This window comes from Pollachius pollachius, assembly GCF_949987615.1.
Source record: "Pollachius pollachius genome assembly, chromosome: 13".
NCBI classification, from domain to species: Eukaryota; Metazoa; Chordata; class Actinopteri; order Gadiformes; family Gadidae; genus Pollachius; species Pollachius pollachius.
The window spans coordinates 13,019,629-13,036,105 of record NC_136946.1 but is presented as its reverse complement, the minus strand read 5'-3'; the positions used below and the strand labels follow the sequence as shown (position 1 = coordinate 13,036,105).

At 46.1% G+C, this 16,477-nt stretch overlaps 1 protein-coding gene across 1 annotated transcript in view; it reads left to right on the top strand.

Annotated features, from left to right (window-relative positions):
• The first annotated feature begins 1,435 nt into the window (after window positions 1-1,435).
• The window catches only part of col16a1 (collagen, type XVI, alpha 1), a 69,607-nt gene continuing 54,565 nt past the window's right edge, over window positions 1,436-16,477 (top strand). Inside the window, 4 exon segments of the mRNA XM_079749078.1 lie at window positions 1,436-1,638; window positions 7,690-7,830; window positions 14,327-14,395; window positions 14,504-14,621. Coding sequence (XP_079605204.1) covers window positions 7,755-7,830; window positions 14,327-14,395; window positions 14,504-14,621 — 263 coding nt within the window. The 5' untranslated portion in view covers window positions 1,436-1,638; window positions 7,690-7,754.

The window sequence follows — 16,477 nt, the reverse complement described above, 5'->3', positions numbered from 1 at the left end:
TCTTGTTTTTCTTCTTCTATGCTTCATATTACTACATTTAGCCCATAGCTACCCCGACCACTTATCCAGGCATCGAGTGAATACTCCAACTCATAGCATGCGGTATCCATAAGAGGTAGTCCTTTAGATTTGAAGGACCCCACACTGGTCAGCCCTCATGCGTCGAAGGACGATGTGAATTGCTATCGATGTTGAAGCGCTTATGTTCCCTGGCCACCATGTAGTTATGGAGAGGACACCCTACTTAATAGCCCTCTATAAAGGGGGCTGACTTATTCCCATGTCACAAGAGACGTCCGGTCTTAAATTAGGCCTAATGACACAGGATGGTACGTATGGTCATTACCATGTCACTAATTCACCGTTACCATAATGTCGGCTCTTTTTCTTTGAAATATATTCTTCGTTGTGTGTTGTCCATACCCATGCATCCTTTTTGCTGCAGTAATCTTACATTAACTGTAGACTCCATCTCCAGGGGGATTATTGCACGGAGTGCATGAAAGAAGCCCTTCTCGATTGTATTTGTTATTTCTGGAGATAAAGTGATCATTTTTACATATTTTGTCCCTTGGTTTGTGTCCCATTAGTCTACGCATGGGGGCCATTGTGGAGGGCCAGTTCTGTACTGCTGCCAATTTGTTGTGAAGGCCTAGTTGGCTTTCAACATATCTTGTTTGTAGCTGATTTACAGCCCTTGGAGACACAATAAGCTAAGTATTACTTTATTAAGATACAATGCAAGAGAGGAATTTATTATTGTTACAAGTGCTCATTTCCTTGTTTTCCTATACGTCCCCCATTCAGAGGGAGAGCTGCGAATAAATCAAATGCCAGGATGATAGTTATTTGCCTCAAGAATTATTTTTTTACTGAAAGAAACGTTACATTTATGTGGCTTTTAAGTTAAGTGTTTCTGAATAAGCACACTTAAAGAGAGCTTATAAACTGGCTGTAATAAACCAGAGAGCTACAACGATGTGAAAGCTTTTGATTGAACTGCCACTCACAGAAAATCTGTTAAAATTTGACAGTAATTCAAACCGCTTATTCCAAAAATATGTTTTTATTGTTAAGCCACTGGGCTTATTACTTTGATGCTTAGTTTGGTCTTGCAAAAAGATGGGACTTCAGTTTATTCTTAAAAAAAACGGAATAAGGAGGAGGTAGGTTATTTTGCGGGGAGGAAATAGTATATGAAACCTGGAATAAAACGCTATGCTGGAGAGATGCCTGCGTATCATTTTCCACCAATGGACCGGTTGATGTCATCACACGAATAACTGGAGGGTCTCCCAATGGAACAAAAAAAAGAAACAGAGAGAGAGAGAGAGAGAGAGGGAGAGCAACGGTACGGATGGATGGTAGAGAGAATTACTTTCCAAACTCTTGCTTTTCGGAACAGTGAGAGGGAGGGAGGAGAGGGGAGGGGAGAAGTTGGACGGCGGACGGACAGCATAGAAGTAACTTTGTGTCTTCTTTCTTCTCACAGGAGGAAGACTAAGGGGCGAAAAAGTCAAGGAACGCATCGTGGAATACCTATTTGAAAACGCGGTCAACGATCTCAACTCCACGTCTGGGATATACTTTTTTTTTGGATTCATGTCTTCGTAACTGCGGATATATAAATAGCTGAAGGTATGGGTTTTTGTATTGGCTGCGCAGATAAGTGATAATTAAAAACAATGTTTGAGGGTTTTGGAAAAAAGTGCATTGCTTTAGGCTGGGAAACAATCTGCAGACGTGATCGGTGATGCGATTGCAGCGCTCAACAGTTTGAAGTTGAACTTTGGGATTGCTTTTCGAAGGCTTGTGTAGCTCCCTGGAAAGAAATATGCAACACGATCGTAGACATTAGGCCTGCATGGAATTGAATGGTGCGTTGGCTTACGTTGTTAATTCTTACACTTGAGTGATTGACAATGAGATACCTGCGTCCAAGTTTGATAACTCCTTTCCCGAACTCATAGGCCCATACTTTGGGAAGACATTTGAGCAAATGCGTTTTCCAGACTTGGCCAGCCTCGCATCTGCTCGCTTCATCAGCTGAACCATCACACATGTTCGCCCAGTGTGCATTCTTGTGTGCGGCGGAAACCAGCCAAAAAAAGACAGCGTACGCTGATTTGAGGTCGCTGCTGTGGCGTTTGAAGTCTGCAAAACACTTGGATGCATCCGGCTATTCAGTGTGCAGACAGTTCACCTGATTTTCCAGACGAGATGGAGTAGCTTTGCAATATCTATTTCGCTTTTACTTGACTGAAACCGCTTTTCCTCCTCTTTGCTTTTAATGCAATCCTCAGCCTGCAGCCATGTAGGCCTACTATGGGCTTGAGAGGGGTGCGGGCCTGCAAAGAATTAACTTAGCTATAACCCCTTTCTCCTGCTGTTCTGTTTAGTAGTTGCAACAGCACACTTTCATTAAAGAAAAACAGGGAAAGAGAGCGAGAGAGAGCGAGAGAGAGAGAGAGAAAGAGGGAGGGAGTAAAGCTATAGAAAACCAAACCAGAGGGCAGTTTCCTTGCTGGGAGCGTTTACTCTGATATCAACAAAGCCCAGGCAATGGGCCAAGTAGCTTGATAAGCACAACTCAAGGAGTGAAAGGTCCGAAGAGAACCCTCGAAAATCCGGTATTTCTAAGGAAACTTATGTTATGCAGCTCATTTTGTGCAGCTTTTCTCCATTCTCTCTGATCATGTTTCTCAAGCTCTTGATAAGGATAAAGGCCTGCTTCTCCGCCATAGCTCTTTCTTCATTATGCTGAGGTTAACTTAAGACACTGACTCCCTGTCGCTCTGCAGATTTCCTGGGATCCAGGTCAATGGATATCTGACTTGTTTTAGCCAGGGGGCATCTTTAGTTACTTTTGTTCATTAGGCTCACATTTTTACCCTGTTCAAACAGGCCTTCAACGCCTCCTAACCTGGCTGCTCCCTCCGTACTAACGCAGAGTGCACTGGAATGCACAGGACGCACAGATGATATCCTCTGATTCCTCTCTCACTCTAGCGCTCTATTTCTCTCTCTCTCTCTCTCTCTCTCTGTCATTCTTGCTCACTCTCTCTCTTGCTCTTGCTCTTTCTGTTGCTCATCCTCTCTTGCCCACCCCTCTCAACCTCTTTCTCTCTGCTCGTTGCTCAAGCGTTCACTCCCTCGACCCTCTCACTCTGTCTTGCTAACCCTCTCGCTCTCTTTCTCACCCTCTGTCTCTTTCTCCAACTATCTCTCTATCTCTTCAGACTGTAAGCACTCTGCTAGACCTTATCCTCAGTTGAAATCAAAGGAGGAACGATGGAGGGTTTGGGATCTTCTGGCAGTTCATGGCCTGCGATAACCCCAGCACCAGCCTTCTCTGTGAACTAGTTATGATTGGTCAATATTCTCTGCCCACCAATTCCTCAACCTCTGGCTCCGATTGGTCAACCATTCCAACAACAATCCCAAGTTTATTTTTTCTTCCCACATGTTTTCTTTTACTGCTTCAGCTGCTTCTCTCTCAAGTTAATTCACAAGAGAACTATGCTGTATTGGGTATCATGACAGAGGGGCCATTTATGTTCCTTTTTTCCATAGTCAAAACCACTTTGATTTATGTGACTGTGTGTTTTCCAGACTGAGCTGAGCTGTTCAACCGCCAGCTGAGCATAGTCATGTTTGGAGTCAAACATACAGGTGCAAACCATCTGAGGCCGCTCGTTACCATGGCACTCAGCTCTAGCTCAAATCCCCTCAGAGCACCACCATTACCTTTCGCACAAAACTTGTTAAGAATACTGCTGTTAAGCAGTTACATCTCAATGAGGCCGGTTCTTGAGTACCACAGTTTTGTGCCTTTGAAACAACACCGTAGCTACGTGTCTAAGTTGTGCTCTCATACTGCCGTTACATCATCACAGGCACCGCATTCTCATCCTAGGCTTTCAAGATGATTTGTTTCCATTGTAGTCTCTTCCACTACCCCCCCCATCCCACACATGGTGAAGAGCATCATTATATGAACAAACCTAAGCTTGCAGTGAGTGTATCACCAACAGCGCGTTCACAGTCGCTTGCTATTGTGTGGCAGCCTATTCCGTGTGCGCCAGCCCAGCAGGTCGCTAGCTTTAGCCATACAGCTAGCACCACAGTAGGTCTGTTGAACATGCTTCTCTTGCAATCTTCTTTTGACACGTACACACACACAAACACAACACATGCACCCTTCTCCTTGCCTAATCTCTCTCTCTCTCTCTCTCTCTCTCTCTCTCTCTCTCTCTCTCTCTCTCTCTCTCTCTCTCTCTCTCTCTCTCTCTCCAGCTGTCCATCTCCCACACTTACACATCTCCTATACATCCTCCTCACGCAATCATCACCCTGTGCCGCTGCATCCATCTGTCCTCCTATTGCCAGACTTCGGGGACGTTCCTGAAGAGCGGGGATGAGGACTTCCACTCTAGTGTTCAGCAAAGGTCATGACCCCACACAACAGGATCCAGCTTCAAGTGCACTTCCAGATGTCATATGCGCGTGTATAGGGTGTGCGTGGGCTTGTTTGTGCGTGTTTGAAGGGATGGAGTAAGAGGGTGGGTGTTTCTAGGGCAGAGTTTTCTGTCAAATCCCTTGCTGCCCTGAGTGGAGAGATGGGCATCTGGTGTAGCAGTGAACCACTTGCCACCTCTAAGTTACAGCTTTTTTTTCAGTGGCTTTTTTTTTTTTCACAAACTTTTTAACCGTTGATTAAAATGTTAAAAGGATCGTGTAGAGAGACTCTAAAAGCTTCGTTAAACAATGGTGCCAATGTTTAATGGCTGCCCATTCGAACCCCATCATGGTCGGCGTTGCTAATCAGGACAGCGCTCCTCCCGTAAACCGAAAAGTGCTATTGTTTTCAGTGAACTATCTCCTCTCTCTCGTCTCTGTAGACACACAGTTTGGGCTCCCATTCCTTCTTTAATGGGTGTCATAAATTATGGGACGGGCAAACTACCAAGGTCTGAGCCAGTACAAAAGTTTACCACTTAGTCTTTCTGCTAAGGCCCTATCATACGAAAAAAATCAAATTCAGTGCACATTGAGGGCAGAAGGACCATGTGTCTAGCCATTTGATATCCATTGTCCTCCAAATACGAGCCACTATTAATACCCCTCAGGCCCAGTAATGTGTGGGTGTCATTTTAAATGTTTACCCCGGCAATGGCCCCGTTTTGAGTCAGTCCAGGTCATCACTAGTTAATCAAGCGGTCAGTGTAGCAATTCTTCTGTTTCTTTTTTTTACCACAAACTGGCAGCAGGGTATTAAGTCGGTCATTGTTCCATTCCCCCCCCCCCCCCCCTGCGTTGGCCATGTGTAGACGTTACAGACAGTGACTCAGACTCTTGTAAGTGCTTTCTGCTGCACGGGGCCCCTGGCCAAGCCTAGCCCAGACCATGATGGACCTACAACACATTTATTAGCTGTGTCCAGGCAGGACGGATGCCAACGCTACTACGGTGACCGAGAGAGTTGAGACCAGCGTGGAAAAGAGAAAGTGGGAGAGAGACACACACATGCACGCAGACATGCACGCAGGCCCGCACACGCAGACACACACACACACACACACACACGCACGCACGCACGCACGCACGCACGCACGCACGCACGCAAACACGCACACACACACGCACACACACACCCTTAATAGCACACACACAAACACACACACCCACACTCTATAGAAAGGCCATTACATTGTTTTGGATGGCAGCCAGCGGAGGATAACAATGAGCTGGGGCTTTGTTTTAGCCCTGTGCTCGGTGGGACGGTGATGCATTATGTGTACAGTGGCGCGCGGCGTCGGCTTGAACCTCCTTGTTGCCCCCTTGATTGCGTGTCACCAAGGGCCCCGCTGTAATGGATGCGGTTTAAAGAGCGCCCCCAAACGCGGTGTTCAGCACTGATTAATCAAGGGAGAGAGAGAGAGAGGGAGAGAGAGAGAGAGGGAGAGAGAGAGAGAGAGAGTGAGTGATGGAAAGATAAAGAGAAAGGGAGGGAGGGGGGGGGATGGTGCGAGAATTGTATTATTTTTCTTCAACTGGTGCATTTTTATCTCACAAACACACCCAAATGTTTTTTGACACGTCCAAACACGCAATCACATCTGAACAATGCATTATTAATGGCCATTCACAATGAGTTGTATTTAAAATACATTGAGCTCATTTTTTCTCCCCTTGCTTCAACATTCAACAACAAACTAATACAAAATATTCCCGATGAATAAACATCGAGACCACGATTGAACTGAGCATCAAAACAGACTTTTTAAAAACATTCAAAGAGATGAGTTGCCTCATGATGAACCATATCTAAAGTACACCTCCTGATTGGATCCCTCATCATTCACCGCAGGAAACGTCGGGGCATTTCCAAATCTTTCCAAGTCAATCTTCTTTTTAGCGAATGATTCACTCTGCGCTACATTAAGCCTGTCACTGGACCGGACATCTTTCACACCCAGTTAGTCTAGTTGTCTAGTCTTCCTATCCCAAGGGTGGACTGTCTGTTGGTTGATTGGCTGGTGGCTGTGATTGTGTGTGTGTGTGTGTGTGTGTGTGTGTGTGTGTGTGTGTGTGTGTGTGTGTGTGTGTGTGTGTGCTCAGAGACACAGACTGCCTGCTTGGCCACCCTGCCTGGAGGGGCCCCTCTGCTGTACCTGTAAACACGCTGGAGTTATGGGGCCCTCGCAAATGTTGTGAATAAATCAACTCCCCGTTTGGTATGGAGATGCCTTGTGAAAAAATGTGAGCTCCCGTGCTTGCACGTGTCTTCGTGCTTTTCGGGGGGGCGGGGCTCGGACGGTGTAACGGGTTCATTGGGAAGACTACCATTCAAAGGAGAACAGTTGCAGGGGACGAAAAAACGAATACGTAAACAGGCCGATTATTATTCCGGTGTGTTTTTGTGTGTGTGTGTGTGTGTGTGTGTGTGAGTCAACGGGGGTGGGTGCACGCTTCAGGCGCTGCTTGTGCGTGCGCATGTCGTCGGGGCTACGTGGAGGCATCTGGTGCATCATAGCTGCACGGCTCCACAGTGGAATAGTCTCCAGATGTGTTTGTGTGTTTAGGCTGTCAGTTGGACTTTTCAGAAACCAGCGCTGCATATTAAATCACCGCCGGAGAGCCTAGCCTCTTGTTTTCTTATGCTGCTGCTATTGTTCACTTTGCTCTCACACCAAAGGTGTATATATAGATGTGCGTTTCTGTTCAGAACAGTTTGCAAGTGCTGTGTGTGTGTTTGTGCCCTTATGTATATATATATATATATATATATATCCCAAGGAGATTCTCACCCCATGTTTGTGTGTGTGTGCAGTATAGTGTACATTCTAGCTGTCCGGTCAAAGGGCCACCCAGACAAACAGGATAATGATTGTGATCAGACGAGAGAGAGTAACTCCCCGTAATGAGACGGACATTCTGCTTGATTCCTATGTCAGTAACAAAGCCCAACGTCATGCTTCATAATTAGCGCACCCCACCGCCGAAGCGGCTCATAAACACACATCAACGGCTCATCAGTAGTCAAGTGCAATGCACAGCTGTCAGAGAGCATCATTTGTTGAGTTGCCAAGCGAGGACATGTATGAAATGCAACGCATTTGATTTATCTGATGTATATTCATATGACTTGTCCTTCTGCGTCTCTTTTTCTGCCTGTGTGTCCATCAGTGAGACCGTCCGTCCGTCCGTCCGTCCGCAGGCCGTCGAGGTGTCATTCCACGACGGTGTGAGCCATGGGGTTCCTCCGCTGTGCACTGACGGTGCTGTTTGTCGCCCTTGGGTCATGTGACCTGATGACATCAGAGCAAGGTGAGAGGAAGAACTTTCTGAACCAAAAGGTTCAAAGGCTGCTCTAGGCTTTCTGTTGAGGCGAGCTATACCGCTGCCCCTTCCCTGATTGAATTCATACATTTTCGATAAAAAAACAATAGATGTTATTGAAAAATGGGGGGGGGGGGATACAGATTTGCTCTTGGGCTTCGTGTCTTCTTGTCAGAAAGTTCAATGTTTTTTCTGTTTCCTTATACTTTTCTTGAGGATGAAAAGAGACTAAGGTAGAAAACAAGAGAACAAGACATGTCACACCATCTAAATCAGTGTGGCTTTGTATTTCGAACAAGACTTTTGTTACACAACACCCAATGCATTCTTTATTTAACAGCTGAAATTTACCAACCGGTGCAACCTCAAATCACCCAAAATCAAATCAGCTCAAACAAGCCACTCAAAGCAAAAGTTGTTTTGCTTTGACTGACTGAGTGATGGTGATAAATACACCACTAGGGGCACTGTGGCTTAAGTCTTTATCTCTACTCTGTGTGATGTCCCCACTAGCCTAGGCTCTCTGTGCCACATCGGGCCAGTGGCTTTGCTGAACCCAGCAGTGCCGTGGTCAGCCTGCCATGCAGTAATTGAAGCCCAGGCCTTGGTGGGTTAGTTGTGGTGGTGTGGGGGGCTGACCGCGGTCTGTTAGGCTGGGGTAGAGCTATGGGACGGAGGCATATGGTTTGTGTTGATTGTCACCCGTCTCCTAATCATCCCCTTTCAATCCAAGTGTGTTTTGTTATTGTGGTTGTGTTTATGTGTGCGTATGCGCAAATACACAAGGCGATGGTGTGTGTGTGTCTCTGTCTGTCTGTGCGTGTGTCTTTGTCTGTTTCTATGTCTATGTGTATGTCTTTGTGTGTGTCTGTGTGTATGTTTGTGTGTCTGTGTCGGTGTCTGTGTCTGTGTTCACATTGCACAGCTTGTGTATGTGAGGATCAATCGAGCAACACAAGCTTTGCAGGAATGTGCAGTCCGGTGACTGGTGGTTTAACTTCTATTTGAATTTTTCCCTGTCACACATTCCTACATTGGCGCTACATTGGCAGGGGATGTGTGTGTGTGTGTGTGTGTGTGTGTGTGTGTGTGTGTGTGTATGTATGTGTGTGTGTGCGTGTGTGTGTGTGTGTGTGTGTGTGTGTGTGTGTGTGTGTGTGTGTGTGTGTTAGAATGGGGGGCTTCTGTGCCTCCTGAGGGAGGGCCTCCTCTGTCATAGCATCTCAGCAGAGACTGACTGCTCCCCCTCCCCCCACCACCCTCCCCTCCCTCCCACCTGGGACACCTTCCTCCCCCCCACTGGGGCGAGGAGAATGTTTTCTCAAGTGGAGCTAAAAGACTTTGTCACAGCAAATGCGCGGCGTGGCACAAGCGTGCGCACACACACACACACACACACACACACACACACACACACACACACACACGCACACGCACACGCACACGCGCATGCGCACACACACACACACACACACATACACACGCACACACACACACACACACACACACACACACAAGCAGGTATGAGGTAAGCTTCAATGTCTTTAGCTTCCACACATCTCATCCCACAGCATTAGGTGTGTATGTGTCTGTGCGCGTCCGTGTGGATCCAAGCAGACAAGAGGCCTCCAAGCCAAAAATGAGTGAGCTCATCCTGCCAAAGTATGGTTTAATGTTGTTCCACTTCTCTCGGCTAACCGTGTGTCTGGAATGTTTTCCCTCTACCTCCTTTCCCTTATCTATTTCTCTGTCTCTCTCTTGTCTTTCTGTCTTCCTGTCTGTCTGTCTGTCTGTCTGTCTGTCTGTCTGTCTGTCTGTCTGTCGGTCTTTCTACCTCGCTCTCGTTCTCTCTCTTGCTTAGCAATCTAAAATCTTGTTTCGATCCCTTTCACAGCTTCTACTCCTTGATTTTCATCATCATCGTAATTTCTTCTTTTGTCCTCGATGTACTATGCTTTCTTTTCCACTCTGAACGTCTGTCATATGCATCAGCGGAGCCACCGGAAAGAGGTTTCTGCAATGTAGCAGCAGGAACTTCTTCCTCTAATGGAAGTTCTCTGATCAACGGATGGACTCTATCAACACTGTGCTGCAACAGAAACATCTACAAGGCCATTGATTTCTAATGCATCCGAAGTTTGAGCAAAATGTCCCTCTTTAGACACACTTTGTGTTGCTATAAGGGAAACGGGCACCCTTAAGTGCAATAATCTAGCCAGGGTACACTTTTCTTTAGACCTATTTGTTGATATGCACTTTTCGGTCACATGGTTCCTGGGCAAAGAGGAATAAGTCGATGAATAACGTCACGTGCGTGACTGAATTGTTATAGAGGAAAAAGTCCATAAATATTTCCAAAAATAAGAGCTGTATTTTCCACGTCACATTCTTCATTGTTCCCTTTGCTGAGAGACATTTCAACTCTCCAGGGGTATTTTTGTTTTCTAAGAGAACGAGTAAGACAACTAATTGCAGTTTAGAGAAACATTTCATGTGAAATGATGAGGTAATGAACCGGTAATTGCAGATATGCAATAATGCCTTTTTTGGTTGTTGGTATGTTTCAAACTATTCCACCAGATCGCACAGGGGAATCAGATTTTTGCAAAAAAGATTTGGATGTATTTTAATTGGCTAATCCTGCCGTCGCAAATTTCCTTCCTTAAGTTGGACTTATAGATGGCCTAACCCTATCAAAATTAAACCGACAATAATCATAGGCCTCTTGATATGGCTTCATAGCTGTGGACATAGTCATTAGAACTTATTTTATTTATATCATGTCCTCGCTACAGGATTCAGGACATTAGTTGCGAGGCACGCACGCACATTTAAATAAACACCTGTTTTTCCCAATTAAAACGTGATGGGATATTTATTTTTCGATGTGGAGGTTCACTAGCAAGCAGGGTGTTTTCTCCTAGCTAAAGACCTCAAAATTTCCTGCAGTTTATATTTTTTCCTCCTCTAAAAGCTGGGAAAACGCTAAGGTGCGCACCCAGCAGTCTGCCTCGGGGCTGGCAGTGCCGTATCATTACCTGTTTTGGCAAGGCACAAACGCAGCCCATCAAAGAGGAAGTGAACTCCAAGCCAAGACCATCCAATCTCTTTACAGCTACACGCCGCCACTGGCGGAGTCCCGTTGCGGCAGGCAGACTTTGTGCTAATTAGCTTGTCAACAAGCAAATGCCTCTATTTGATCACAGCGTGAGCAGGAATGAGTTCAAGTTCTGCAACGTGTCAGCCGCCAGCGTGTTTGCCTAGGCCACAGACTGCGTAGACGGAAAAACAAATATTCTCCTTTTGTCCGTGGTAGCGTCTCAGAGCCTCGCGCCACGCTTATTGAAGATGCTGGGGAACAGACTTGACATGTTGGGACATGTTCGCTTTCGTGACAAGACATGAGAGAAGCTGCTTCTTCTGAGAGGAAGACAAAAAATGTATTGAATCAGCCAGACATGAGTATATGTACCGATGTGGGGTGCAAAATTACGATTAGTTTGCTTCGGTTGCCAAAGGACAAAACAAAGCTATGGAAAAATGAACCCAACATTACAGTTAAGGTTACATTCCCAGCTGACTCTGAGGGACCATTATGGTTTCCTTCTCAAGGTTCCTCGCTTTTTCCACGGGAATTTAGTGGTCATTTGAGGGCTTTCGGATATCAGATTAATATGGCACTGGATTGCGGTTCCCTTGAATGCCGTAACCGTGATAGATAGGCTTTTTGAAAGAAACTAGACTTTGCCTTGAATTAACTAGTCTGCAAGAAGCAATGCACAGGATGTTTGTACTGAGAGCTGCAGAAACAAAAGCTCATTGTGCTCGTGGTGAGATGGAGGCAAGACAGACATCCTGCCGACAACACCAATAAATAAAACAAGAATGAATGACGTTAGAGGAATCAAAGGCTGGGGATCAATATTGTTTTACGTTAGTAGATACTTCCTTCTGACTTTAAAAAGTATGTCCCTGACCCATGGAAGTGCTGTGTGTGTGTGTGTGTGTGTGTGTGTGTGTGTGTGTGTGTGTGTGTGTGAGTAAGAGAGAGAGAGTGATAAAGTGATAGTGTCGGACAGAGTGGAGCAAAGGATACCCCTTCTCCTTCCAAACGTGTTTTTGAAACTTCCCCCAGCATCCCCTTTGGTCCATTCCGTTAAAGAAATCATACATTTTTTAACGTCTTCACATTTGTATGTCATGCTCGCCGTCTTCCATCCTCAAGCCTCCTTTCTGATTACCGTCTCTCCCACCCTGGTGGCTCGTGACTTAAGAACAAAAGCGATCCAGATCAAAACACAGGGAATAGACTGTGCTGTAGCCTGTGCAGCTAGTTAACTAACTTAACTGATCATTAAGCAAGGATGTGATGGTCATGGGATGACGCATCAACGCTGATAATTTGGAGACCAAGAAGCTAATCCAACTTGTCTTCAACTCTGCACTTTCCTTTCATAGGGGATTGAATAGGGGAACGCATTAGTCAAACTTTGTTCTCTTGTCGACTTTGTGAAAAGCATCAACCACCATTGCTCCTCTATTGTGGGCCTCTAAACAGTATGATTGAAATCCGACCTCTAGTTGTCAATGGGGGATAGAGTGATACTGCCTGATATTGATTTAGATCATAACCATACGTCCCACCGCTTTGCTCTGATGCCAATAGTCAGCTTGGAAGGGTATGAGAATCGGTGTTAAAGGTTTCCAGACACACTAAGAGACCTATATTCAAGTGAAGAACTTTTTCTATGCAGTGTCTCAGCTCATTTCAGTTGAACATTTAGTTACCATTATTTACATTTGAACTGTTCGATTAACAGTTAGATTTAGATAAAAATCGAGAAAAACCTAGATTTAACAACAATCAAGCACGCACGCACGCACATTTGCACGCACGTACACACACACACACACACACACACACACACACACACACACACACACACACACACACACACAGTCATCCTGTCGACAATACCAATAAATAAAACAAGAATGAATGACGTTAGAGGAATCAAAGGCTGGGGGTCTAGGCTCCATCCATATTGTTTTACGTGAGTAGATACTTCCTTCTGACTTCAAAAAGTATGTCCCTGACCCATGGAAGTGCTGTCTGTGCGTGTGTGTGTGGGTGTGCGCGCACGCACGCACGCACGCACGCACGCACACACACACACACACACACACACACACACACACACACACACACACTCTCAAGCATCCTTGGAAGCAAGGTTAGCTCGGTGACCCATGGTTTTGCCTAGTCATTAGATCTGCAATCATTGGATGTTCTTTCTCAGAAAGAAACCTGACCTCTGCTCTGCTCAGAAGAAGATTTCACATGGGCATCAATGTGGAAGGAGAAGGCAAACATCCCATCCGTATAGTTTTAGTCCTCGAGTGATGAAAAATGTTTGTTTGGGTTTGAAAAATGTAAGCAAGACACATCGCATCTTGGCCCAGGAGTCAGAGGGCCCCGGGCCCCTCGGAGATCAATATCTGTCTGCCTTGCCCTCCTGTCTGTCTCCCCACCACGACACATTTCACACAACTCCATCCCACCACCGATCAAACCGCCCGACTGACAAGCAACCCTTTCCTCCTCCCCTAGCCTCCCCTCATGTGCTGGGGCGGGCTGGGCTGGGGCGGGGCGGGGTGTGGGGACGAGGGGGACATGTCCATCACAAATACACTCTGTGACACCCGGCGACAGAATGATAAAAAACAGTACACTGTACACCCTATTTTCTACTCTTTATCTCCCTCTGGCCTCTCTCTCCTTATCTCTACCACACCTCTTATCTTCTGTCTCTTTCTTCACTTGTTCATACAACTTTTTTTTCTTCAGTTCCCTTCTTCCCTCCCTTGATTCTCTCTTCTCTCTCTCTCGCTCCTTCCCTCTCTCTCTCTTTCTCTCTTTCTCTCCTTTCCCTTTTATATTAAGTTGATTTCTCTCCAATGGATGGGATGGAGCTTGGACGTTTCTCTCTCTCTCGCTCTCTTGCTCTCTCGTTCTCTAGCTCTCTAGCTCGCTCTCTCGTTCTCTATCTCTCTAGCTCGCTCCCTCTAGCTCGCTCTCTAGCTCACTCTCTCTAGCTCTCCTGCCCTCACTCCTGCATGCAAGGTTTATACACACAGAGACGCACGCAAGACAGACAAGCACGCCCTGCCCGGATCTCTCTCCACAGGACTGGCTGTGAGAGGGGTGTAGCATTTTGAAATTCAGCTGGCTTCACCCTAGGGTGCTGTGGTCCACCTGACATCTCATAAATAGTTGAGACGCTTGATTGATGGTTTCCCAGGCCGGATGACTTTTTTTGTTACCCTGCAACTTATCATACTCTCTCTCCCATCTCTCTCTCCCTCCCGTCTCTCTCTCTCTCTCTCTCTCTCTCTCTCTCTCTCTCTCTCGCTCTCTCTCTCTCTCTCTCTCTCTCTCTCTCTCTCTCTCTCTCTCTCTCTCTCTCCCTCTCTCCCCCTCCAGACACACAATGCCCGTCTGTACAAGTAGAGGAGTGGAAGTTTCCGCAGGCCGCCAGACACAATATCACAGGTAAACCACAACACAACTACACACACACACACACACACACACATACACATGCAGCACCAGCAGTGTATGTGTTCCCCGGGTTGCTCACAGATGCCCTTTGATGGTCAGGTTTCAATCTGGTGCGGAGCTTTTCCCTGCTGAGGAGCACGGACATCAAAAAGATCCGTAACCCACGTGGGCCCGTCATCCTGAGGCTCGGCAAGGCCTCTCTGCTGCAGCCCACTGAGTGAGTACACACTGGACACACACACCTGCATGCACACACACACTCACGTACACACACACGCGCGCACGCACACACACACACACACACACACACACAATTGTACCCAAACAAACACGTGTAGGTACATATACACACACACACACACAAATGTGTGTGCAAACAAACAGCAAAGCCTGCACACACACACATATAAGTGCCTGTGCAATCACACACACAGACACACACACACACACATACACACACACACACACACACATACACGCAAACACAAACACATTTGTGGAAGCTGGTACGCACAAACAGACACAGACCAACACACACAAATAATTAATCTACGTGAACATGCAAACATGTGCGCATACACACACATAAACATACACACACAGACACACACAAACACAAATTCCCACAACCTGGTCAAAACCCTTTTTGGATAAAGAATAGGAATATTTTGATTGGTGCCTTGCACCTATGTGGGGAAATATGAAGACCTTGGTGAACATGGAGAGGCTGACTCTCTACTGGTGAATGAGTTGTCCTGTAGGAAAGCTGGCAGTTGTTAACAGTGAGTCGGTCAGTCACTGATTGCTTTTCCAGAAATACTATGCTTTCCACCGTCTACTGGCTTCTGACTTCTGGCTTGTAAAATACAATTTCCACAGTCGTTTGGGCTTTCCTTCTCCGGCGCCAATGGCTGTTCTTGTTCACAAAGGAACACCTTCCGGACACGAGGCTGTGGTATTGAGACTGCTGGGAGATGATCACTCTGCTGTGTGCTCATTGACCAATGTTGAAGTGAGTCATAAGCACTTTGGCTCCTACGCATGTAAGTGGCTGGGATAAATGCTTGTGCCACACTGCTAGCATCGTAGGGCTGGTTTCAAAGCTGCTTCCTAAGAGCACACGGATGAGTAACATATGCTGAATGGGCAAACACTAAAGCGAGATGAGGACCGCCAACTAGGTCAAGAGACCCCTATACGTTACAGCAGTCCATGAAGAAGGATAGGTGGCCTCTCTTGGCTGTTAGATACATCAGTTTCACTGTCGTGTCTGTCGTTCTACTACAAGTGTGGGGGACCCTGGATCTGTCGCAGTCTTTGTACTGATGTAATATGTATGTAATTTGATCCTGGATAGAATGCAACTGTGGCTGTGTTCGTATCCACTTAAGAGTTCCGCTTGGTTCTTCACAAAACCAATGAAGTTAACAAGTGTTTCTGGTGGAAAGAAGAGGAGGGGCGGATGTTCTTGGTGGGGTAAGGTGGGGGGCGAGCTGGAGGGCGGCGTGCTCTCTTTCGGCCACCATCTGTTTTGGATGTTAGTGCAGCTTTCAGACTTTGTATTCGTTCTACTTTGGTTTCCCGCTCTCTCTTTCTCTTTCCCAAACTTGGGCTCAACAGTTTGTATGTTTCTGCTTTTATTTTATCTTGCACTTGCCAATTGGGTCACCGTGGAGTGTTTCATCACTCTGTCCAGCCTGGTGTATTGTACTTAGTTCTGTATAAATCTGTCTTTAACTTTATTTTTTTCCTCTCTATCTTGGGGAGACATGTTGTGTTAAAACTGTCACATGTATTATTTGTAACAAATTCCAAAGGCGGTTCTTTCATTGAAACACCAAACAGAACGATGATAATTGTTTTAATTTATGTGGTGCGTCTGTGTGTGTTAGTGTTTTTGTGTGTCTGTCACTGTGCGTTTGTGTGTGTGTGTGTGTGCATGACAATCTTTGTATTCGTTATCATTTAAATATTACTTGTTCAATGACTTATGGGTGTGGAGCAGCTTGTTCACTTTGTCTGGTGTCTACTCTTTCCTTCATCTCTTCTACCATGCAGTTTGTAAATGTCTTC